At 38.8% G+C, this 25,641-nt stretch overlaps 1 protein-coding gene across 1 annotated transcript in view; it reads right to left on the reverse strand.

Moving 5' to 3' along the window:
* Nucleotides 1-25,641, reverse strand: part of ADAMTSL3 (ADAMTS like 3) — a gene marked incomplete at its 5' end in the record, with an annotated part of 132,124 nt that overhangs the window by 99,607 nt on the left and 6,876 nt on the right. Inside the window, 2 exons of the mRNA XM_008055474.2 lie at nt 1,631-1,760; nt 12,453-12,739. Coding sequence (XP_008053665.2) covers nt 1,631-1,760; nt 12,453-12,739 — 417 coding nt within the window. The remainder of the gene's footprint in view (nt 1-1,630; nt 1,761-12,452; nt 12,740-25,641) is intronic.

Genomic DNA, 25,641 nt, shown 5'->3' on the forward strand with positions numbered 1-25,641 from the left:
GTGGAAGGAGACAGGGAAGCAGATTTCCCTGTGTTGTTTCTGGACCTTGCCTTGCTCACCAAAGTATGCCTGCAGGCCTCCACCACATCATCCCAGCTAAGCACAGCAAGAGAACTCTAACACAAGCCAAGACTGTCCCAGTATCACCTTAGGCAATGGCAGAAGTGAGAAATACAGTCATAGACACAAAACACTGTGCTCATCACACCGTAGTCTTTTAACAAGGCCGAGGCACACGTTGGAGGTGGCCTCCTCCTGACACTGCGCAGATTGGAGAACAAGATTCAACAAGGAACGGGTGCCCATCTCCAGGATGCAGAGGGCCTGATTTCTCTCATTTAGCTGGGATGATGTGGTGGAGGTCTGCAGGCATACTGTGGTGAGCAAGGCAAGGTCCAGAAACAACACAGGGAAATCTGCTTCCCTGTCTTCTTCCACCCCACCCCACTCCACTCCCAGACTTACTGCATTCCACAGTAATCCATATTAGAATACTGATTTCTAGGATTTCTATCTTATCTGATCTCTACTTTCACCACCCTCGTGCCATCAAGGCAGGGAGATTCTACACCATAGCCAACAGAGTTCATAGAATCAAAATCAGAAGGGTCAAAAGGAATACAACTTATTTTCTAGATAAATATAAAATGTACTTATCCATATTTCAGTATGGCAGAGGGACACAATAATCTTCCTCAACCACTTAGAGTTCTAGACATAGCAGAACTCTCATTTAGCAGATAAAGGCACCTCATTAGATGGGCAATATAATTACTAAAGGGCAGGAAAGAGACTCTGGCAAAGAGAGAGAGGAGGTAACTGGGAAAGGGTTCTGCATTTTTGGCAACTAATTTTTCTTTCAGAAGAGCAGTCAAGATAATAAAGGTAAAAGAGAGAGAAAGGAAAAGATTGAGGTTAGATGATGCTGAGCTATTATCTGTAACCAGCAACACCCAAGGACAGAGAGAGGCACATGGTAACCACCTACCTCCCTTCCAATAAAATTCCCCAGGATCTTATAAGGACTTAAGCAAGGAAGCAGATTAACTTTTAAGGCCAACCTTACAGAACAAGAACAACAAAAAAAGTCACCCTCATCTGTTCTTTGGGGCCTATAATATTACACCCCATGATCTGAGATCCAAGGCAAATCAACAGGAAGGATAATAACACACCAGTGTGAATTCTTGGTATCAAAAAGGCGATAACTCAATATTTTAACAAATATGGATTATGCACCTAATATGTACCAAAGCTAACTCTACCTCAGATCTCGTGCTCTCTGATGGGGCATTAGGGAAGAAGTGGAAGAAAAAGAGACAGGGAGAAGAAACAGAACAATTTGCTGACCTCATGGTTTTACCAGCAGCAGGCCAGTTTATGTTCATTCGTATTTGATACAAACAAAAGTCAGGCTAAAGAGCATTCCTGCTCAGCATGGCTGCATTTGAGCATCTGTGCAAGAATATGGCTGGAGCACAACTGGGCAGAGAATAGAGAGCTCTGAAGCTGACTTAGCTGATCTGCCTTGGATAAACCCACAAGTCTCTACTCCGGAGTAGGATTCTCTGCAGAGGAGGGTGCTACTACCCAGATATGGGACATTCCAGGAGCACAGTACAGCACATACCTGGGGGGACAGGGCTCCGTGTTACAGGCCTGGCTCATTGCTGGAGGGCGGTGTACCATATCACACAAGCTGTCATTGACTGTCTGCTGGGTCTGGATGTGTAAGCACACTGCTATGGCTTCTTGATGGCCTGGAGGTTAGAAAGAAGCAAAAATGCAAACACAAATGACGTAGAATAATTTTCTGTGGAAAAAAAGAAAATAGAACCTTAGGTCTTTTCATTTGTAGGGTATTGCCCTTTTGAACTATCATGGGGCTGCAGGCTGCGTTTCAGGATACACATGGGAGCAAATAACTTTGCACCATCTGACATCTCTCAGTCTTTGGTATTCCCTCATTCACCTTTTAAATTCAGTTTCTTTATTCTCACCTCCAGAAATCTACTTGCCTTGAAATATTCAGGAACATTCCAATGCCCCATCTACCCTCTGCCTTATCTCAAATGTATTCAAAGATAGGAGTTCCCCTAAATGAACCATCAAGGTGTTCCTTCCAAACATATACAATAGTGTCCCTAAGAGGAATTTTCACTTCAGTTGCTAAAGAATAACATTTTTTTCTATATCACTGCACATGTGCTAAATCTGACATAACTCTTCTTAAAATTTTCCTTCTGGTTTGAGTTTCTGTTCATTATTATTATAATTAGCAATACTTCTGTTGCTAGCAAAACCAATAAAAATACCTCCCATCGAGAAAGTGTACAAAGTGCTTTCAAATTTATTAGTTAAGCCCATGATAATCTATGAGGTCAAAAGAATTAGCTCCATTAATTTAATAATAAAGACATCAAGGTTTAGAGAGAAATGAAGATAGCAAAATAGGGTATCCCCTTCAGGTCCTCTCCCACTGTAGGAGCTTTACTGTCCTCTCAATAAATCCTGCTTTTAAAAAAAAATGGTAGATTTGGGTAGATTCAAAAGTAAAAATTAAGTTCCCTGCCTCCTAATTTAACAGTCTTTCTTTTGTACTCTAGGGATTCTAAAATGTAACACAGCCAACCTGCTTCTAACAGCAATGACTACTCCTTGTACAGATATGAACTTTCACAGGCATATTTTTCCTTTGAGGCCAGGTCGGTCTGACCCCAAAGTCCATGATCTCAACCACTATTCTTTGTCTGCTGAGACAAAAAAGAATGACTGGGAAATCAAAACTGAACAAAATATAAATCAAATTTGTCTTTAAAAATCACATAAAAACTATAATAGCAACTGACTGTGTTATTTGAAATATGCAAATGTATTCATTTTCATGCAAGAATGTGCATTCCATTATGTTAAAAGGTTGTGGTTCTTTTTCCAAATGCCATGTTTCAATTCAACCATTTTACAGTATTTTACAGGATGTAGTATTGGCCAAAAATACTTATAAAGTATATATTTGTGATGTTCAGTTCTTTCCAATAAATTTTCTCCTGCTGTCTTCAGTTGTAATTATGTGTTTCTTGCCATGGCAGGATACAGTCTTAAATCTGCGTGTATCTTTCATGAACTTTCAAAATAAACACTGGCTAACCTGAGATATAGGGAGACATTGCTACAACTTAATAACTCTGGTTCTATTTGTAAATATGAAAACTTCTCTAGCTATGTTATAGGGGCTTATATGTTCATTTTCTAGTAAGTTTCACTTTTCTTAATATGAAAAAAATCCAGTTATCATTCAGATATATTTTAATTTGTAATACAAATTCTTTAGAAAATATATTCATAAATTATTTTGGAATGTGTTCTGAGTGGGTTGGCCCTAAAGCACCATTGTAACTCATTTTAGATGGACTTTCACAACACCAGCAACACACTTTTCTGTCTTCAATCAAGTTTATAGAAAGTAATTTAAAAGTTTAATAGGCTGGGTGCGGTGGCTCAAGCCTGTAATCCCAGCACTTTGGGAGGCTGAGGCGAGAGGATTGCCTGAGCCTAGGGGTTCAAGACCTGGGCATCTTGGTAAGACTTCATCTCTACAATAAATAAAAAAAATCAGCCAGGTGTGGTAGTGCGTGCCTGTAGTTCCAGCTACTTGGAAGGCTGAGGTGGAAGGATCACCTGAGCCCAGCAGGTGGGGTGGCTGTGAACATGCCACTGTACTCCAGCCCGGGTGACGGAGTAAGACTCCAACTCAAAAAAAAAAAAAAAAAGTTTAATAGATGATTTAGAATACTTATTGAGGTAGAATTGCATTTTCCAAAGATGATCACAAAATCTCTCATATCCCACATGCTGGTCCTACCATGTGACTTTGACACTTCTCACTTTAATAAAATATTTACCTTTAACTATGAAAGTTTTGAAAAAGTAAAAATTATAAGAATAAGTGTACTTCATCTTATATGTAACAAAATTTAGATAATAATTGCAACTATGAACTTAGAACATATGAAATAAAGCAAGTGTTGGAATTTCAGCACCATTTTTCTAATATTCCCTTTGGTGCATGAGGCAACCTCCTTTCCTACACATTTGACTTTTGTAGCATTATCATAAAAGGATCATTTTTTAAGCTGTCTCTCTATACATGTATATATATGTATATGTCTCCATATAGTACACACACACACACACACACACACACACACACACAAAGCCTTCATTATGAAATAAATGAATGACTAAAGGGTATAAACATAGACATAAGAAAATTATGTTGATTTATTAAGCAAACAGCTTTGGGTACTATAAATGAATACAATATGCTCTTTCTAAGCATGCAGGAAACATTAACAAAAATGGATCCCATATTAGTCTAGAAAACTGCAGTAAGTTCCAAGAGTCATACATTATACAGGTAACATTCTCTGACTATAATATAGAACCATAAATGAATACATAAACAACTAAGCCCCCCAAATCCACCCTCTAGAATTTTTTTTAACAGTCCTAGACCAAAGAGTAAATAGGTTACACATTATTTGTGGCATGAAAAAGGATAAGAGGAAGGCTTAAAGCAACATGAGACGAGATGAACAACTCTAGACAATACATTTCAATATCCCTGTGAAATGGATAAATTTTTTTTCTAAGCAAACCTAAACTATGAAATTGACTTAAAAATTAAGAACTTTGACTAAATATAACCATAAGTGAGGGGAAACCTGAAAATGATGTTAAAGGTGGAGCCTTCAATCCTGTCCCCTTGAGGAGAAACAGAAAGAATTTAGACGGTTGTAGGACCGGATCGTTCAAATTTTTTAAACAAGTAATTTCTATGATATAAACTACTTAAGGTTATTTAAAGATATGGAAAACTCCAATTCACCTTACAAAATGACTATAACCCGATATCTAAACCTATAAAAGGAAAAAATAGGCCTACTTCATACAGTGTTGCATTGTATAATGCTATATTATATAACATGATGGTCTTTGTTTCAGAAACACGCGCGCGCACACACACACACACACACACACACACACACATACATGCCTAAAATCATACTGGAAAAGAACAGTTAATATAAATTTTTTCTCTCTATCTTATTAGCTAGTATGATTGAATGGGTACTACTATAAGCTTCTGTCTAATAAAAAAGAAGGAAAGCATAATATGCTATGGATCCAAAGAACAGCATCCTATTTGAAGTTAAAATGCAAATTTTATAGCACTCTGAATAGGTGAGTTCCTTTTAGGAACCAATTGAGGAGACAGCTGGTAAAGATTAAGGACTGTTGAAAGCCATTTGGCTATATAAAGGGCATCATAAACATCACTGGAGCCTGAGTGGAAGTCACCAATTATATCAAGAGGAGCTGGAAGAAACTACAGCTCATGGCCTGTCATAGTTCGAAGGAATTCAGAGAAAACAAAACAGCAGTTGCTAATGTACCATGTCGGGAACATATCTCTATCGGGACATGTTAAAGTGAAACCAAAGTGGGTCAATTCCATTTTCACTCCCACTTTACCATTTGCAGAGAGGTATTCCATTTTGCAAAATAGAGTATATCTACATGCAACAATATCACTAATATGTACATACATATATATATATATGCAAAGTTCTAAATTAAATAATAGCATATTGTGGTCCCCAGAGGTATAAAATAATATTGCATCATTACCTCAAACATTTGTATACTCACCTATCAAATCACTCTCAGCAAATATTCATATACACAAAAACATAGAAACAATAAGATAGGAGCTTCCTTTTCACAAGCATATCAACTGACCCACTCTCATGTTCATGCTAGCCTTTTCCCTGCTTATTACAATTGGGAACTGCCCCTTCAACTATTTAAGATTGATCCCCACAACCATGCTTTGAGTTTTATCCCCTTCTATCTTCTTAGAAAATCTATTGATGACTTGTCTTTCATTTTCATTCTGGAGTTTCCCATTGCCTTTTGAATGTACCCAAGACTTTCAACTTTCCAACATTAGCAAACATCTCTCTCTCTCTCTGTCTCCCTCTCTCTCAACTCTCTCCCAGCCTGCAATGCCATCTCAGTCATCTCTTCCTCTCTGTCTTCTTTATCATGGCCAAATTTTGCCACTAACAATCTATTCTAGGCCAGGTTCGGTGGCTCAACCTTGTAATCCCAGCACTTTGGCAGGCCTGAAGACTGCCTAAGCCTGTGGGTTCATGACCAGCTTGGGCAACATAGTGAGACCTCATCTCTACAATAAATCAAAAAAATGAGCCAGGTATGGTACTTGCCTCTGTAGTTCTGGCTACTTGGAAGGCTGAGGTGGAAGGATCGCTGGAGCCCAGCAGGTTGATGCTAGGATGGCCATGAGCATGCCATTGTACTCCAGCCTGGGTGAAAGAGTAAGACTCCAACTCAAAAACTAAACAAACCAAAAATCTATTCTATTCATCTCCATTCTGTCACCTATCATTTTTTCTTCAACTCTCCAAATCTGGCTTCCATCTCTGCTACTCCACTAAAATGATGCTTTCTCAGGTCACCAGTGGCTTCACATTGCTGAACCCATTGCTAGTTCTGGGTTCTCACCTCTTCACCCTTGAATGGCATGCAACATGGCTGACCTTGGTTTCCACCACATCACTCCCTTCTGTTTTCCTGTCTTGCTGATTTCTTTCTTCTTCTCATGAGCTCAGTGTCCTCCACCCAACCATTGAATGTTGAATTTTCTCAAGACTTAGTCTTAGAGGCTCCCTACTCCTCATAGGTATTCTCCTCCTGAAGATTCTCATTCACGCCATCAGCTTCCATCCTTTGATACACAGATAACTCATAAATGCATACTTCCAGGTCAGATCTCCACTTCACTTCAGACTCACACATCCAGCAGCCTACTTAGCATCTATCTCCATTTGGAAATCTAAAGGCGTTTTAAACATCATTACATCCACAACTACACTCATGATTTCTGTCACCAAACTGACCTCATTTAGTGTTCACCATCTCAGAAAATAATCCTGGGACTCAGACTTGCCACCTCACTCCTGCTTACACTTTCCATTGAATGATTCTTTTTCCTCCTAAGCATTTCTCAAAGTCACCTGTACTCTATTTCCACCAAGGTCACCACAACAGTCCAAACTCTCGTTGGTTTCACTCACATCATTCTTTTCCATTCTAATCCACTCTGCAAAACAGCTGGACTAACATTTTTGAAATAAATACAAATTTGGTCATGTAACTCCCTCTTTAATTACTCGAATGGCGTCCCACTGATCTTGGGATAAAGATTCAAATCAGCCCGGTTTGTAAAGCCTTAATTATCTGGCCCCTGTCTTCTTCTCTAGAATCATCTCACACTAAACCCCATCTTATTCTCAGTCTCCATCTGTGCCTGGCTTTTTCAGTTTCTGGAATGTACCATGTGCACTCCTGCCACATAGAGGCTTTGCACATGTTCTTTCTGCTGGAAATTCTATCCACCCCTTCCAAATCCTTCTTTGTTTAACGAATTCTTCATCTTTTATATATCTTCATCTTTTATATATACATTCATCCTTTATATATACATTTTATAGTAGTTTTTAGGGAGGTTTTCCATTATTTCTCTAATTAGGCCAAGTGCCCCAATCACATGCATATACTTCTTTTGCAGTTGCTATAACCAGTTGCAATTCTATCTAAGTGTGCACAATTATGTGATTAATGCATTTCTACCATTAGAATTGAGTTCTAAGGCTGGAAACTACTGAATCACTATTGCCTAGACCACTGTCTGGCACACAGAAACATGCAATAAGTATTTGAAGAATGTTGGTTTTTAAAATTAAACAATAAAAAGATTCATATTCCTGTCAGGACCAAGACCCAGTTGACACTATCCACGTTATTTACCATTATTCTTAAAAATCTAGACAATGCAATAAGATATGAAACTTAAGATAAGTAACTATTGGAAAGAGAAAGATAAAATCATCATTAATTGCAGATGATTATTTACTTAGAGAACTCATTAAAACGAGCTGAAAAACCATAAGAAGTATTAAGGGGTTCAGCAATTTGGTCAGATTTTTTAAAAAGAGAAATAATCGACAGCATTCTGATATAAAAGGAACACCCTATTATTAGATTATAAAATAATCATCCCACTAACATTTGTTACATACCATATCCCAGGAACTGTGGTTAAACACTTCTTGAATATCATCTTATTTAATAATCACACTTAACTATTAGTGGAGCCTTAAAAAGTAGATATGGCTCTTCTCATCACACAAAAATAAACCACACATCTACCAATTTAAACAAACAGCACAAAGAGTATGGCAGAGCAGGACTTCCAAATGGGGTCAGGCCTCAAAAGTCCATGCATATACTGCTAGCCTGTGATGTTAGAAAATATAGAGGTAAAAAAGTATAAGGTCATAAAAACAATGAACAATATAAAATACCACAGAAGAACTTTGGAAAGGAATGTTTATGATGTAATAAATTACAAAACTTTACCAGAGAGTACTAAAAAGGTAGGCACATCTTCCAGGATGTGTATGTGTATATGTGCATAAGGATGCACATATACTTTTGAAGCTGGAGATGGAGTTTGTCTAGACTCTTCATGCTTTTTGGAATTAAAAAAGCATGTTTCCTCATTGCTACTCCAATGTGAAAACTTATACAAAGTTCTTAAGCATTAGCAATTACAGCAAATCAATTCATTTTTATTTCCTATATGATGTGAAGATGGATTAGAAAGTATAAGTACACAGAATATCAGAATGTGATCAGAATTATTTTTTTATCTTTTCAAAAATCTGTAATTAGTATATACTATTTTTCAATCAGAAATAGAAATGTTGAAGAAATAACTATATGCCTGAGGAAATTTCATTTTCCTGTGGCTGTCAGTCTCTGATATTCAGGGTAAGGGCTAAAAACTCATATTCACAACTCAACTATAAGTGAACGTACAGAAGCCGAACTTCCTAAACCACATTACAGTAGGTCACAGAGGTAAGTGCTAGTGACTATAAGCAGTGCAGTTGGGCAGTCAAACGAAAATAACCAAAAGCTGTGTTCCATCAAGACAAAGATGATGTCCTATTCATTCTGTATCTCTGATACTTAGAGCAGAACCCGATGATAAATCATGGGCACAGAGAAGGTACCCAATTCCCATCCTTCATAGAGGATTCTGGTCCCATGCCTTAGCTATTCAGTTTCACAGAACTTAGCTATTTCTTTATAAGGAATTTTAATATTGCACCCAAGAAATTAAAAATAATACTTTCTACAAAGTATGCCCTTACAGTTTAACCAGCCCTCTCTAATGAATGAGAATTCAGTTATTAATTTTCTGTTTTGGACTTTGTGATGGACTCTAAGTCTCAGCTTCCCCAACTATAAAATTTGCGTTAGTGGGTATCCAAAGGGACGACCTTTGCATCCCAGTGGCTATTTCAATAATATGATTCCAGGATGATACAATAAAATGTACCCTTATAAGACTAAATGGCTGCTTAATTGAGTGTTGAAAGATAGCCAAGTTGAGTTCTGTTAATATTTGTAAAATGGGGCTCCAGGTACCCAAGAGTGTGTCAGAAAGCAAACGGGCACCTTAACATCACCCATCTGAATACCGAGTCGCATTTCTGGCAGATGCAAGGCAGTTTCTCTTCTCATATCAGGCCAAAAGGTCCACAGTGCCAATAAGGATAAACTCAGTTAGTTTCACAAAGTTTGCATGTCTTAAATGGATTCAAAGGTCATTCTATCTACTCCTAGGTATATACTCAAGAGAAATAAAAACATATGTCCATACAAACATGCAAGTGAATGTTAACACCAGCATTATTCATAATACCCAAAACATACCAACAACCCAAATGTTTATCAACAGATGATAGATAAATATACAGTGTATCCATATGGTAAAATATTACTTGGCCATAAAAAAGGAATGAAGTACTGATGCATGCTACAAAATAGGGGTGAACCTTAAAAACACTAAGCTAAGGGAAAGAAGTCAGTCGCAAGGGACTACATTTATGATTCCATTATATGAAATGTCCAGAATACACAGAAAGTAGATTAGTGATTGCCAGGGGCTAGGGTTTGAAGGAAAATTATGAATTTTTGTTTATGAATACAGAGTTTCTTCTGAGGGTAATTAAAATGTGATAAAATGGATTGTGTTGACGATTGCATAGCTTTTTGATAATACTAAAAACCACCACATTGTATACCTTAGATGCATAAACTGTATATATGTGTGATCTATGGCAATAAAACCATTACAGAAAAAAACAGAAAATCCTCCACTGGGTTTAGCCATCTTGGAGGTGGAGTCTCGGGCCATCTTAGTAAGCATTGGGAACACAAAGGTAGATTCTAGTATTTTAGTATAAGGCTACAAAGATGAGGTCTAATGGCAGTCTCTCTCAACTGAATTATATTTTACTAGGTCATCTGTCTTTGGGCAACTCCAACTGGTCTGTTGAGTCCTCAGGACCCAACATGCTTTCTTTTCCAACTTGAGGGAGTCTTCCCAGTCAGGAAAATAATTGAAAATTGTGGGTGACAGAGTGCTAGATGAGACAGTGATTCTATCAATGCAACATTTAAAAACTTTAGGTTACAGGGTAGATGTGGAAGTATGCAAGCAATAGCCAAACTCATTTCTGCTCTCTCAGTGAAAGACACACTGCAGGTCACTGGTGAGACTGCAGCAATGTGGTGACTCAGAAGTGGTGGAGATAGCTGGCACTTGGTAGTCATGTAGTAGCAAGTCCCAGCTGCCTAATATTGTGATATAATAAGGGACCATCTTTGCATCTCAGTGGTTATCTCTAGAGGGTTTTCCCAGACTCATTAAGAGAAAGCAGCAATTTCCAAACTGCCACGGGCAAATCAGAATTAAAATCTCCAAGACATAAAAAAAGAAGAGTCCAGGATATTGAACTCAGAGGGAGCAGGAGTTAAGCTTGGGCAGGAACAGAAATGAGGCAGTGTGGAGGGCAACTGAGACAACATGCTGAGGAGGGAAGAGACACACCAGATATTTAAGGTCCAAGAGAACCAGAGAGGTTAAATTCCTAGCTAGATGGCATGGGCCTCTAGGAACTAGGGAGAAGCAGGTAAGAGAAGGAAAGAGAATCTGGAGGCAGCTAAAGGTTCTTTTCCTAAATTCTGCACGCATAATTCTGTATGCAAGAGAGTCGCTTAGGGGTAGCCTGAGGGTCAGGCACATAACCACTTTAGCTGGGTTTATTGTCAGGCTGACAATGTTAGAGAACAGGAGTCAAGGATAGGCAAGTTTAGAGGTTGAATTAGACAGGAAAGACAGATAAAATCAAGTCATGGAGACTGAATGACAAGGATTGAGAATTCAAGTTCAAGAACAAATTCAGGCTTAAAGCCTAAGGGGAAAAAATGAGGGGTTCAGGCACAATAGCTGGGCCATGAGCTCTGCAACAAGATTCCAAGAAATGGGAGTTCCAAATAACAGGCTCACCACCACCAGGAGGAGTGGTGCATGCTCTCAAGGCAACAGCTACAGGCAGCAGCTACCTGTGTTTTTCCCACCATCGACTGAAACTGACAGTAAGGCATGTGAAGACACCAAGCCTATTGCACAGAAGCTGACTGGGTTGCAAAATCGGGAGTTAGAAGACACCGTGACAGGGACTCTGAATTCCTGGTCAGACTGAGTCTCCTTCATGCTAGTAAAAGATACCACATTCCTATTGGTTATTTCTGTCTTTTTACTTTCAACAGAGCCTTTGAGAGTGCTCCCTACTCATCCAGTCCCTTTTGGATTCCTGCTCCCTACTCATCCAGTCCCTTTTGGATTCTAGAACACATAAATAATCAAATAGCCAACTTCTCACCCTAGAGGGTCACCTGGCTATATAAGCACTTTCTAAACCCAACAGGGTGTCCTGGCAATGTATATCACTCCACACATGAAAATGAATTTATAAACATAAATCATGGTGATTAATGTGTCATGTACTTTTTGTTCGCCCAATGTGCAGATATGAACCTAAATATTTTCTGAGGATGAACTCTGGCCTATGCTTGCATCAGATACAGCAGTTTCAGGCTACTTCAATCTACAAGACTGAATTATGTACAAGATGGTCTTAATTTATCCATTCTGCATTTGTCATTTATTCCATATTAACCAGAGACCCCTCACCCCAGCTTAGTTATTTAGATTCTTAGGCCAAAGGAACATACTTGGCTTTTTTTTTTTTGGTTAGGATGTGGTCCCATTATCCCATTATCCTTTACCTTTCTAAAATAAATACCACAGACCATAAAAGAAAGAAAAGCATCATTTTCAGTTACTTGAATGACTTCATTTCCTTTAGACTTTGGCCAATTTGCGTATTTGTTACCCAACTTAGTAATTTCACACTCCATGACTGTCCCTTAAGAAAAGGTTCAAATACCTCCCAAACATGTTGCTGTGCAAGGGGTAAATCCAGCATACTCCCAGTCGTAAGTCATGTCGCTGTCCTCATGGAAAGGAACATCCAGCTCTCGGGAGACTGGGCTCTCATCACAGGCTTCAAGAAGGCAGGGCCGCTCCGTGGGCAGCTTAGGGCCTTCACACTCTTCCTCGGGCAGCTCGGTCTCTGTCTGTGTGAACGTGAGCAGCACACGGCACTTCACCTCCCGGACCTGAATGCCTGGCCCACACGTGGTACTGCAGGCTGACCAGGGTTCCGGAATGAACCTAGGGAAAACCAAGAAGTCATCAGAGAAGGACATGGATTAAATAGAGACCAAAACTAGAGGTGTGACAAGCATTAAATGAAGGCAAAAGATAACCAGCTTCCTTCAGAAGGAATTCAATATATGGAATGCTCTAATGTTGTTGATGGTCAATTCTGTAGCTAACAAACTTTCAGATCATATGGGAGTGTAAGCTAGTTCAACCCCTATGGAAAGCAGTTTGGAGATTTCGCAAAGAACTAAAAATAGATTTATTATTTGACTAGGCATCCCCACTTCTGGATATATACCCAAAGGTGCATAAATCGTTCTACCCAAAAGACACCTGCACTCATATGTTTACTGCAGCACTAGTCACAACAGCAAAAACATGGAACCAAACCAGGTGCCCATCAGTGATGGGTTGGATAAAGAAAATGTGGTTCACATACACTATAAAACACTATGCAGCCATAAAAATAACACAATCATGTCCTTAGCAGCCACGTGGATGCAGCTGGAAGCCATCATTCTAAGCGAATTATAAGTGAACACTGTATGTGCTCACTTGTAGGTGAGTACTAACCACTGGGCATACACGGACACTAGGATGGGAGCAACAGACACTGGACACTACTCAAGGAGGGAGGAGGGAGGGGGAATAAGGGATGCAAAATCATCCGTTGTGTACCCTGCTGGCCACAGAGGGGGCAAGCTCATCATAAGCCCAAACCTTGCCATCATGCAATAAACCTTTGTAGCAAATCTTCACATGTATCCCTGACTCCAAAAAAAAAAAAAAAAAAAAAGAATTCTTCACTAAAGGTATAGTCTACTTTTGCATTCATTTTATAATTCAAATTCTGTGCACTGACCTTTGGAAAACATCATTACATGCTTTTTCTTTAAGATTTAGTAGTGAATAAATAATCATGTAGAGACAGTTTCTAATCTACTCTTTTTTTAAAACATGGAGGTATTCACCCATATTTATTCAATAAATCTTTATTGAGCTTAGCCTTTATACAAGTATAATAAGCAGAGTAGTAGTGATATTAAACTGTCACAATATTTAGGAGTTAAATTGAAGGGTAACTTAAATGCCTCTTACAGAGTAGATGAAGTTTTAATATTATTTATGTTTAATATAAAAATATACTAAACTTCTACAGCTTCTTGAAAATTTAAAAAGTATTGCACAATCTGGCTGAATAAAGCATTTATTTCTTATCCTGAATTATTATCCACTAAATCAAAGGACATCTAATGATGTTCAAATCTGGCCCACCTGTTTTTGTAAAGCTCACAAGCCAAGAATGATTACTATATTTTTATTTTTTTGAGTTGGATTCTCACTCCACTGCCCAGACTGGAGTGCAGTGGAGTGCTCACGGCCACCCCAGTGTTGACCTGCTGGGCTCAGGTGATCCTTCCACTTCAGTCTTCCAAGTAGCTGGAACTACAGGCACATGCTACCATGCCTGGCTAAATATTTTATTTATTTGTTATCGAGATGAAGTCTTGCCAAGTTTCCCAGGCTGTTCTTGAACCTGTGGGCTCAGGCAATCCCCTCACCTTGGTCTCCCAAAGTGCTGGGATTACTGGCTTGAGCCATTGAGCCCAGCTGATTGTTATATTTTTAAATTGTTGAGGGGGAAAAGTAATAATATCTTGTGATGTAAAAACTACATAAAATTCAAATTTTAGTATCCATAATTAAAGTTTTACTGGAATATAGCCCTGTTCATTTGTTCATCTATTGTCTTTGGGTTTTTTTGAGTTGGAGTCTCACTCTGTCGCCCAGGCTAGAGGGCAGTGGCACGTTCACGGCCACCCCAGTGTTGACCTGCTGTGCTCTGGCAATCCTTCTGCCCCAGCCTTCCAAGTAGATGGAACTACAGGTGTGCACTACCACGCCTGGCTAATTTTTGATTTATTGTAGAGACGAGGTCTCGCCAAGTTGCCCGGGTTGGTCTCAAACCTGCAGGCTCAGGCAATCCAATAGCCTCGGTCTCCCAAAGTGCTGGAATTACAGGCTGAGCCACTGAGTCCAGCCTTTTTTTTTTTTTTAAGATCAGGAGATTGGGTCTTGGTCTGTCACCCAGGCTAAAGTACAGTGGCAGGATCAGAGTTCATTGCAGCCTCAAACTTCTAGGCTCAAGCAATCCTCTCACCTCAGCCTCCTGAGTAGCTAGGACTACAGGCACCACCACCATGCACAGCTAATTTTTAACTTATTTTAGAGATGGGATCTCTGTAACCCAGGTTGGAGGGTAGCAGTGTAATTATAGGTCACTGAAACTCAAATTCCGGGGTTCAAGTGATCCTCCCGCCTCAGCCCCCTAAGTTGCTGGGGCTACAGGTACACACCATTGTGCCTGGGCCAACTATTACCTATGGCTGCCTTTGTGCTATATAGAAAAGCTGAATTTGTGATAGAAACTGTTTGACCTGAAAAGCCTTAAATATTTACTATCTGGTCCTTTATTGGACCCCTGAATAGAATGTTTTAAAAAATAGATTCTCTAGGGACAGATATAGTTAAGATACTCTGAAGCAACATTTTGTATTGTGAAATACTAATAAGCAATAGAAGAGAAAGAGTCCTGTGATAGAATAAGTTTTGAAAACTTTGGGCTCAATAATGTTCAACAAGTTTATTCACTGCAAAACTTTTCCAAACAAACACTATGATACATGGATGCATGCTATAACTACATAAAGGAAATATTAGGTGCATCATTTCATAAACTTAAGTGAATATAGAACACCATCCACAAGATAATGTTCTAAATAGCTTTATACAACGCTGCTGAGATGTTTGTTTAAGATGCAGTTCCAAAGCTTAATGTTTCTAAACTCAGAAACACAGAGTTGTAAGGTTCTCACAGAGTCATCCAACCTTATTTCCCCAGGCAAGATTTCATCACAATTATCCAAAAATCACATCCCTAATCAGCAAACACCATTGCTATAGAAAAGCCCCACAAATACATAGCAATAAACACAAAACATTTTATTTATTGTGTGGAAAATTGTTAGTAGGGAACTCCATTCTCAAATCCTCATATTCTATCAGAGAGCTTGTTCAGCTCTGCAAGATGAAGCAGTATTGGAATAGTATCTGAGGTTTACTTTTTTATTTCTTTGCTACTCTTGTGGTAGAACTGGAAAGGAGACTGGTTAAATATAAAACAAAGCATCCATACATTGTAACAATACACAGTCATTTAAAAGGACATGGAGTCAGGTGTGGCAGTTTACACCTGTAATCCCAGCACTTTGGAAGTAAAAGGTAAGAGGATTGCCTGAGCCCAAGTGTTTGAGACCAGCCTAAGGAACATGGTGAGACTTCGTCTCTACAATAAATTAAAAAAACTAGCTGGGCATGGTGGCACACACCTGTAGTCCCAGCTACTTGGAAGCCTGAGGCAGAAGGATTGCCTGAGGCCAGCAGGTCAAGGCTGCAGGAGCCATGATCATGCCAACTGCCCTCCAGCCTGGGCAACAAAGTGACTCTGACTGCCCGCCCCCCGACCAAAAAAAAAGAAATAGTCTTCTCTTGGAGATTGTTAGATAAGTATGAGGTAGTTCATATACTATGATCTCTTTTTTTCTAAACACAAAAAGGGCATGTAGTTGAATATATACAGCATATATTATATATTATGTGCAAATGTAGGATATAGTTTTATATTTGCTGATTTGTGTATAATTTCTCTTTTCTGGAAGCAATTGCAAGTGTCATAAAGAATTGCAAAGTGCACAAAGAAGGAGGTTTTTACTTGATTTATACTTTTTTAAAAGGTTTGAATTTTCTAACCATATACATATTCTACCTTATGCCCAAACATTTTTCTTCTCTCTTTTCTCCTTAGTAATAAAAACTTAAAATTTGTAATTTAGTTTTAATGGAAAGTAGATATTTTCATTCAAATTGGACTTCTGAGAAGAGATGGATAAGTGAGAAGGTTCACCTCAGTTCCCAACAGGGAAAATGATGGTTCTACTCAGTGTTTTCCTAAGTTTAGCATATGTTTCAAGTTGGTTTTCAATTATCCTTTTAAAAGTCCTCTTAAAAAGTATAGATGTCAGAGCTGTCCAAAGTAGTCTTGAATGACTTGGGGGTGAACAAAAGCCATGGCAACTTAAAAATAATTATGCTAATACAGCATGATTTTCTTCTGTGAGTTATTTTTTTATTTAAATAAAAGATTAAAATAAAATAAGAGGATTATACTGTTCACATAATTCTGAATCTTGTGTCCTCTCTCCAGTATTTTTCTTTTTCTTTCTTTCTTTCTTTCTTTCTTTCTTTCTTTCTTTCTTTCTTTCTTTCTTTCTTCCTTCCTTCCTTCCTTCCTTTCTTTTTTTTTTTTTTATGTAAGAAAGGAATACACATCTGGGCAAAATACAACCAGAGGAACAGAGCATGTTCCCTGCATTTTGCACAATGGAAGATCTTAAAAAGAATATCAAGTTACTAATGTTGAGAGTATAGGGATCAGATGATAAAGCAGCAGAATAAAATGTAAAACTGCAGAGCAGAGGAAACAACCCATGAAACATCATAACAATATTGTTACAAATCTAACAAGTAGGCCAGTCGTGGTGGCTCACACCTGTTACCCCAGCACTTTGGGAGACCAAGGTGAGAAGATTGCCTTAGCCCAGGGGTTTGAGACCAACCTGGACAACTTGGCAAGATCTTGTCTTGACAATAAATCAAGAAAAATTAGCTGGGCATGGTGGCTTGTGCCTGTAGTTCCAGCTACTTGGAAGGCTGAGGTGGAAGGATCGCCCTAGCCTAGCTGGTAGAGGCTGCAATGGCTGTGAGCATGCCACTGCACTCCAGCCTAGGCAACAAAGTGAGACTCTGAGTCAAAACAACAACAGCAACAACAACAAAAACAAATCTAATAAGTAATTCAGAACCAGAAAAAAACAAAACAAAACAGAAGAGACATGACTGAAGATCAAATTAATTACACAGAGGCAAAATTTAGGAATTCATACAGTGTTGAGAGAGAGAGAGAAAGAGAAACTATTAAAGCCACCAGAAGAGTGAAGGGAGAGACAGACTTCAACGAAAACATTTTGGGGTGATGAAAATGTTCTGTATATTGAGTGGGATTGGGGTTTGACATGTATGTCTGTCAAAACTCATTGATGGTGCACGTTAAATAGACATAGTTTATTGTACGTGAACTATATCTCTATATAATTGATTTTTTTAAAATGTAATTTTTAGGGACAAAGTAAGACAGAGCCTAAATGACACAATATTGAAGATAACTGGAATCTTCAAGTAGAGACTCCAACACGTGACACAGAAAAGGTATTCAGAAATAAAATATTAAAAAATACCACTAAATCACATCCTGAAAGAGTATACTATCTGCTAAGAAAAGATGATAAAAAATGATGAACACAAAAGCTTAGAATTATTGGCAGAATCATGCCCCCCCCAAAAGAAAATTCCCATGCCCTAATCCCTAGACTGTGTGAATATATTACCATACAAGGCAAAAAGAACATTCCAGATGTGACCTCGAGATGGGGAAATAATCGTGGGTTCTCCTGATGGACCTAATCTAATCATATGCATCCTTAAAAACAGAGAAATTTATCTGGTTGGAATCACAGAGATGCAGCAGAACAAGAAGCAAGAGAGATCTGAAGTATGAGAGGGACTCCTGCTGTTACTGGCTCAAAATGGAAGAGGCCGCAGCCAAGGAATGCAGGCAGCCTCTAGAAACTTCCCAGCCCACAGCCAACAAGGAAATGGAGAGCCCAGTTCTACACCACACAGAACTGAATTCTGCCAAATGAATCTGGAAGCTGACTTTCACCTAGGGCCTCCAGAGAAGACCTCAGGCTGACGGACACCTTGATCCTGGCCTACTGGGAACTAGAACAGAAAAACCAGCTGAATTGGTAGGGTTTCTGATTCACAGAACTGTGAGATAATACATTTGTGTTGTTTTATACCACTAAATTTGTGGTCTTGGCAGCCACCGAAAATGAATATACCTGACTAGGATGAAGAAAGAATTACACAGGCATCTAAGCAACCCTCCTATAAGAACAAAAAGTCAGAGGGACCTCAAATGCACACAGTCTTCAAAACCAGTAAAAGGTGCAGTAAACATTTTGAGAGAAAAATCTAGGTCTCAAGAATATGATGTCTAATCAAATTGTTATCCAAGTACAAAGGTTATGATTTTCTGTAAAACAGGAACAATAATAATACCTACCTAATGTGTCTGGGTGAGGATTACATGAGATGATCTCAAAGGCAAAAAGCTCAGTGAGGATAATAAAATAAAAATAGCAACAACTGACATTCATTTCATTGTTATTCCTGTGAGATACTCTTCTTAGTACTTCACTTACGTTTTATCATTTACTCATAACAACAATCCTATCAGGAATTATTATTATTTCCACTTTACAGACGAGGAAACTAAGGTACAGAGAAGTAATTTGTCAAAGGTTACCCAGTAGCTGCTAGCATTGTTTTACACTGCCTCAGCAATATCAGAGGTGAGTGAAGCATTTTAAGATCATCCAGGATGTCAGTAAAATAATTCAAAGAAAATATTATAACACTGTTTTAGGAAATTCATTTTTTTCCAGAATAAATAAAAAAAATTAATAACAATAAAATTTAAGGAAACAGTTTATGAGACAAGAAAAGGTGGGATTAAAAAGTTAAAGAACAGAGATGAAAAAACACTGGCTTGGCTGAGAAATAACAAACACCAAAAAATGTAAAGTTTGTTTCTGTAACAAAAAAATTCAAGTGAACGTTAGGAAATACATTTTTTTTTTTTTTTTTTTTGAGTTGGAGTCTCACTCTGTCACCCAGACTGGAGTGCAGTGGCTGCTCCCGGCCACCGCAGCCTCGACCTGCTGGGCTCCGGTGATCCTTCTGCCTCAGCCTTTCAAGTAGCCGGAATTACAGGCATGTGCTTCCATGCCTGGCTGATTTTTTGATTTATTGTAGAGATGAGGTCTTGCTGCCCAGGCGGGTCTCGAACTCACGGGCTCAGGCAATCCACTCACCTCAGCCTCCCAAAGGCATGGGATTACAGGCTAAGCCACCGAGCCCGGCTAGGAAACATATTTAATGATGAGGAGACAAAGTGCTTTTTTTGAAAAGGAGATGCTTCAAAAACACAGGAAAAAAGACAAAGATGTAAACAAAACCAGTTATTTAAGTAGGAAAAAGATTCAATACAGATAATTGGTGAATAACTGAATGCGAAATATAATAGAAAAAGAAGCATAAATCTAAGAAAGAAAACTTTCATGCAAAAAAATTTCACCCAAAAAAGATCTGAATCCATGCCCTAAAAGCCCTCACTGTTTATCAAAATTATTGACAAGAAAGTAATACTTGGATTTACTCTAGAGAAATACCCTATTTTTAGGCATATGGGGAAAAATGTTAAATCTTTTTTTTTTTGAGTTGAAGTTTCACTCTGTTGCCCAGGCTGCAATGCAGTGGCATGCTCACAGCCACCACAGCCTCGAGTTGCTGGGCTCAGGCAATCCTTCTGCTTCAGCCTTCCAAGTAGCTGGAACTACAGGTGAGCACGCCTAATTGTTTTTTTATTTTTTATTGTAGAGACAAGGTCTCACCATGTTGCCCAGGCTGATCTTGAACCCGTGGGCTCAGGCAATCCTCTTGTCTCTGCCTTCCAAAGTGCTGGGATTACAGGCATGAGTCATCACACCCAGCTAAAATGTTATATCTAAGTAGAAAGAATAACTTGCCAGCAGAAAAAGAAAAGGCAGTTTAAGCTCAAATCTTTCCTCTTCATTATTAAAAGACAGAAAACTCTAGAGTCATGTGTTTGCAGCTTTAAGTTGTAAAACAAGAGTTCATGCTTCTGCACATCTGAGATAAGTATAAGAAAGATATTCTCACACGTGCAGAGGGTCATAGAGATTATGACATCTGCATAATCAATCTGAAAAAAATGTACAAAGATAAACTTCAATTCAATGACAATTTACTTTAAAGCAGAATTAAAATAATTTGTGATTTAAGAACTTACAGTGGAAATTAACACTTTAAACATATAATTAATTTAAAATAACTATAGAAAATATGACATAGAACCAAATCAAATATCATAGCTTTTTTCTTTTCCAAAAACAAAATGTATAGGATGTCCATGACTTTCTAATAATTATCTTGGCTCCAAAAGCCAGAGTTTAATAACATAAATCAAGCGTGCAAGGCCTGTCTGGGCAACATAGCAAGACCCCATCTCTAAAAAAAAAAAAAAGAAAAGAAAGAAAAAAAATACACACACACATATATATTCGATGGGAGACTTCGTATTTTTAATAAAAGAGTTTAATCCATTTAAATTAGTTGTCATTACTGATAGTCTGTCTCCATTTTAAGTGTTTCCTTATTGTTTCTGATGTTTTCCTATATGATCTATATGATCTTGATTTATTTTCCTTAATAAAAGAGATTTATCTGTTATAATTTTATATAATTTTATATTATATATTTATTTTTTGAGTTGGAGTCTCACTCTATCACCCAGATTGGAGTGCAGTGGCCGCTCCCGGCCACTGCAGCCTCGACCTGCTGGGCTCCAGCGATCCTTCTGCCTCAGGCTTCCAAGCAGCTGGAACTACAGGCTCACGCTACCATGCCTGGCTAATTTTTGATTTCTTGTAGAGATGAGGTCTCACCAAGTTGCCCAGGAAGGTCTGGAACCCGTGGGCTCAGGCAATCCACTCACCTCGGCCTCCCAAAACACTGGAATTACAGGCTGAGCCACCGAGCCTGGTCATAATTTCATTTTTTAACATACTCAAATCGATATAATTTTTGTTATAAACATCAAGAATGATGACATTTCTATTGACTTCTTCTTGTTTAAAATAAGTAAATTGGTGTGGTTTTATTTATTCCCAATCTATTTCCTCAAACCTCTGCCAGGCACTATGCTAAGCATATTACATGCAGTATTTAATATCATTTTCACAACAACCTTATGATTAAGTATCATTATTTTCTTGATTTTACAGATGAGAAAAACGGAGGCTTTCAAAGCATAAGAAAATTGCCTAAGTTCTTTGAACTTACACATAATAATTTTAAGATCTGTTGCAGGGCTGATATGACAAAAACTACAAAATACTGATTGGAATCTAATCCCAAAGTTATCTGAATAAATGGAGACAGCTCCATATGCCCCTGAATGGGAAGACTCACAATTATAAAGGTGTTTGTTCTCCCTTAGTAATTTAGGAAAAATGCAGTTCCTATCCAAATCTCTGAAGCAATTTTTATGGAGTGAGTTGTAAACAGACAACACAACACTAAAGTTTTATGAAAGGTTAGGTGACAACAGAACATTTAAAAATTGAATTTCAAAAGGAATAACGATTACAGAGTACTTGCACAGTCACATAATAAAAAGGATTAAAAAGACACAATAGGCTGGGCGCAGTGGCCCATGCCTGTAATCCCAGCACTTTGGGAAGCCGAAGTGAGTGGACTGCTTGAGCCCAGGAGTTTGAGATCAGCCTGGGCAACATAGCAAAACCTTGTCTCAAGCTGGGCTCAGTGGCTCAACCTGCAATCCCACGCTTTGGGTGAGTGGATTGCCTGAGCCCGCTGGTTCGAGACCTGCCTGGGCAACTTGGTGAGATCTCACCTCTCAAAGAAATCAAAAAAATTAGCCGGGTGTGTTAGTACACGCCTGTAGTTCCAGCTACTTGGAAGGCTGAGGCAGAAGGATCGCTGGAGTACAGCAGGTTGAGGCTGCGGCGGCCAGGAGCGTGCCACTGTACTCCAGTCTGGGCGACAGAGTGAGACTCCAACTCAAAACAAACAAACAAAAAACCTTGTCTCTACAAAAATAAAAAAATTAGCCCAGCCTATAGTCCTGGCTACTCAGGATGCTGAGATAGAAGGATTGCCTGAACTCAGGAGGTTGAGGTTGTCATGAGCCGTGATAGTCGAGAACATGCCACTGTACTTCAGCCTGGGTAACACAATGAGACCCCGACTCAAAACAAAACAAAACAAAGACACAGTAATTTAAATAATATGGTGATGGTGTTGGCACTGGAGTACTTAGTTTGCATGATGATGGCATTTAAAAATCAAAGTGGGTAGTTTAGATTATTCAATAAATAGTGCTAGGACAATTGGTTAATTATTTGGAAAAATTAATGTAGATATTACATATCACATGTCAAAGTAAATTTCACATGGGTCAAAATTAAGTGTAGAACATGAAACCATAAAAAAACCAGAAAATAACATTTTTTAAAAAAAGATAATTCTCCAGTGTTGATGAAGATGTGGGAAAGAAGGTGGGCTGGAGCTCTGCTGCTGGTAGGAGAGATCAGTACTGACTTTCTGAAAGGAAATTTGACAGTAGAAATTAAATATCTTCCCTGTGCTTATCTTCTGGCCCAGGAATTCTACTCCAGCAAATATGTCCTAATGAGACAATTAGAGAGGTACGATTTAAGATTTGCTGCAGTTTTATTTGCCATTGTGTATAATTAGAAGCAGACTGCAGACAACCAGAGGCCTCTTTCAAAAATGTAATAGTGATGATGTCACTTCCCTGGTTAAAATGCTTAAGTGGCTCCCACTGCTTCCAGTTAATCTAAGCTCCTTAACGATCTATGAAAGACCCCCAAGACTTGCTTCTCCAGCTGCACATTTGCTGCCATTACTGCACGGCCCCCATCTTCCAGGCTCCTCTCCATACTCAGACCACCCCAACAACCAGCACAGCTCACATAGACTGGTGAGCCTGCACACAAGCCTTTATCCCAAATACCTGACATACTGTTCTTTTGACACTTTAGGATGTATTGGATCTCAATTCATGTGCCATCTCTCCTAGGAAGCCATCCTCGGCCCGAACAATACCATAATGTAATCTTATTATAAAGTATAACACATCACAACTTTACAGAATCACATAATACCATAATATAGTCATTCATATCTCTGTCTACTCCATCAAATCAACCCAAGAACGGGTGAGACTTGAATTTGGGTCATCTCATATGAAACTGCAGCTCTTTCTAGTATCATATGCCATAGAATCACCATCCACCACTCATTAGCTCTGAAACTTTAGACAAACCTTTTATCTTTCTGTACCTTGGTTTCCTGAGCCCCAAAATGATACATAGGGTTATTGTGAAAATTAAATGAGTTAATCCATGTAGAACACTCAGAACAGGGTCTGGCACAAAAGACATCCTCAATAGTAGTTGTTGTTATCAATGATATCAGAAAAACAGATTTCTGAAATATCATCTAATTTGGTGTCAGCAAACACAATTTCCACAAAAAGAGAAGCCAAAATAGCAGTGAAGAAAACACAATGTTATAAGTCTATCCTGTTTCCTTAGTTTTTATGAGAAATGGGAGAGAGGGCAGCAAGTTTGCTGAAGTGTCGAGAATCCCACAGAAACAAATGAAGACTCCAGGGAGGAACTTTTAAAACAGCGATGAACCAATGAACCGTATCAACTGTCAACACATTCCACAGTTGAAAGCTAAGAAGGTCAATACTGCAGTTCTCTTGGCTTAGCCTTATAAGCTATAATTTTTATTTTCCTAATTTTTTAAAAAAGAAAAAAAAAAGGCCTTTTGAACATCCGCTCCCTATGTAAATTCAGAGCTTGGGCCATGGTAAACCACAAAGGCAGAAATATTTATCTTCTCCAGGCTGGTTTGGCAGACCTTCCTGGAGGGATCTGAAATACAGCTGCGTTCATCCTCTGGTTCATTGTCAACAAGCAAGCATCCCCAAACCACAAAAGACAGCAGCAATAAAAGGATGCGCTGGAAGCTGAGATATGTTGCGGTTTTGTTTGGAAATAAAGGGAATGAATAAAGTCAGAAGTAGTGGCAGGAAACTATAAACTTCACACTAGACGGCCAGGAACAGGCCAGAAACTGCCAGGCGGTATGAATTATACAGGACAATTTCAGAGAGACCACGAGGGAGAAATGGAGGAAGGTGGGAAGAGGCAGCTGCACAGGACGGGGAACAGGTGCTGTCCGCTCAGCCGTCCATGCTGGGGAGAAAAGGGTGCTGTCCATCAGGAGGAAAGAGACCATTTGCTTGGTTCTGTGATAAGGGGAGAAGGAAACCTCCAGCAAAGTCAGATGGGTCTGACAGAAAATGCAGGCTTGAAATGAATGTGGGGCCTGAACCCACTGTAGTTTATATGATATTGCCATTTTCTAATTCCATAAGTACTATTTTCTGACCTTGAAAGGGACCTTCATGATTATCTGATCGAGTAGTTCCCAAACTTGGATGCAACCCACCACAAAGTCACCTGGGGTATTTGTTTAAAATGTTGGTGACTGAAGTAGAAATAGAAAGCAGAATAGAGGTTATCAGGATCTAGGGGGAGGGAGGTAATGAGGAGTTATTGTTTGATGGGTACAAAGTTTATATTAGAAATGATGGAAAAGTTCTAGAGATGAATGTGGTGATGGTTACACAACAATATTAATACGTTTAATGCCACTGAATTGGACACTTTAAAATGATTAAAATGGTATATTTTATGTTATGTATATCTTATCACAACACAAAAAATATCTGGAAGAGGCTGGGCATAATCCTAGCACTTTGGAGATGGAGAGGAGAGGATTGCCTGAGCCCAGGGCTTGAGACCAGCCTGGGCAACTTGGTGAGATCTCATCTCTACTATAAATCAAAAAATTAGCATTAGTAGTTCCACCTACTTGGAAGGCTGAGGTGGAAGGATAGACAGCTTGAGACCAGCAGGTCAAAGCAGCAGCAGTGGCCATGAGCATGCCATTGTACTCTAGCCTGGGCAATAGAATGCGACTCCAACTCGAAAAAAAAAAAAAAAAAAAAAGGGCGGGGGGGGGGG

Source organism: Carlito syrichta, unplaced genomic scaffold, assembly GCF_000164805.1.
Source record: "Carlito syrichta isolate Samal-C Ts95f unplaced genomic scaffold, Tarsius_syrichta-2.0.1 Scaffold301860, whole genome shotgun sequence".
NCBI lineage: Eukaryota > Metazoa > Chordata > Mammalia > Primates > Tarsiidae > Carlito > Carlito syrichta.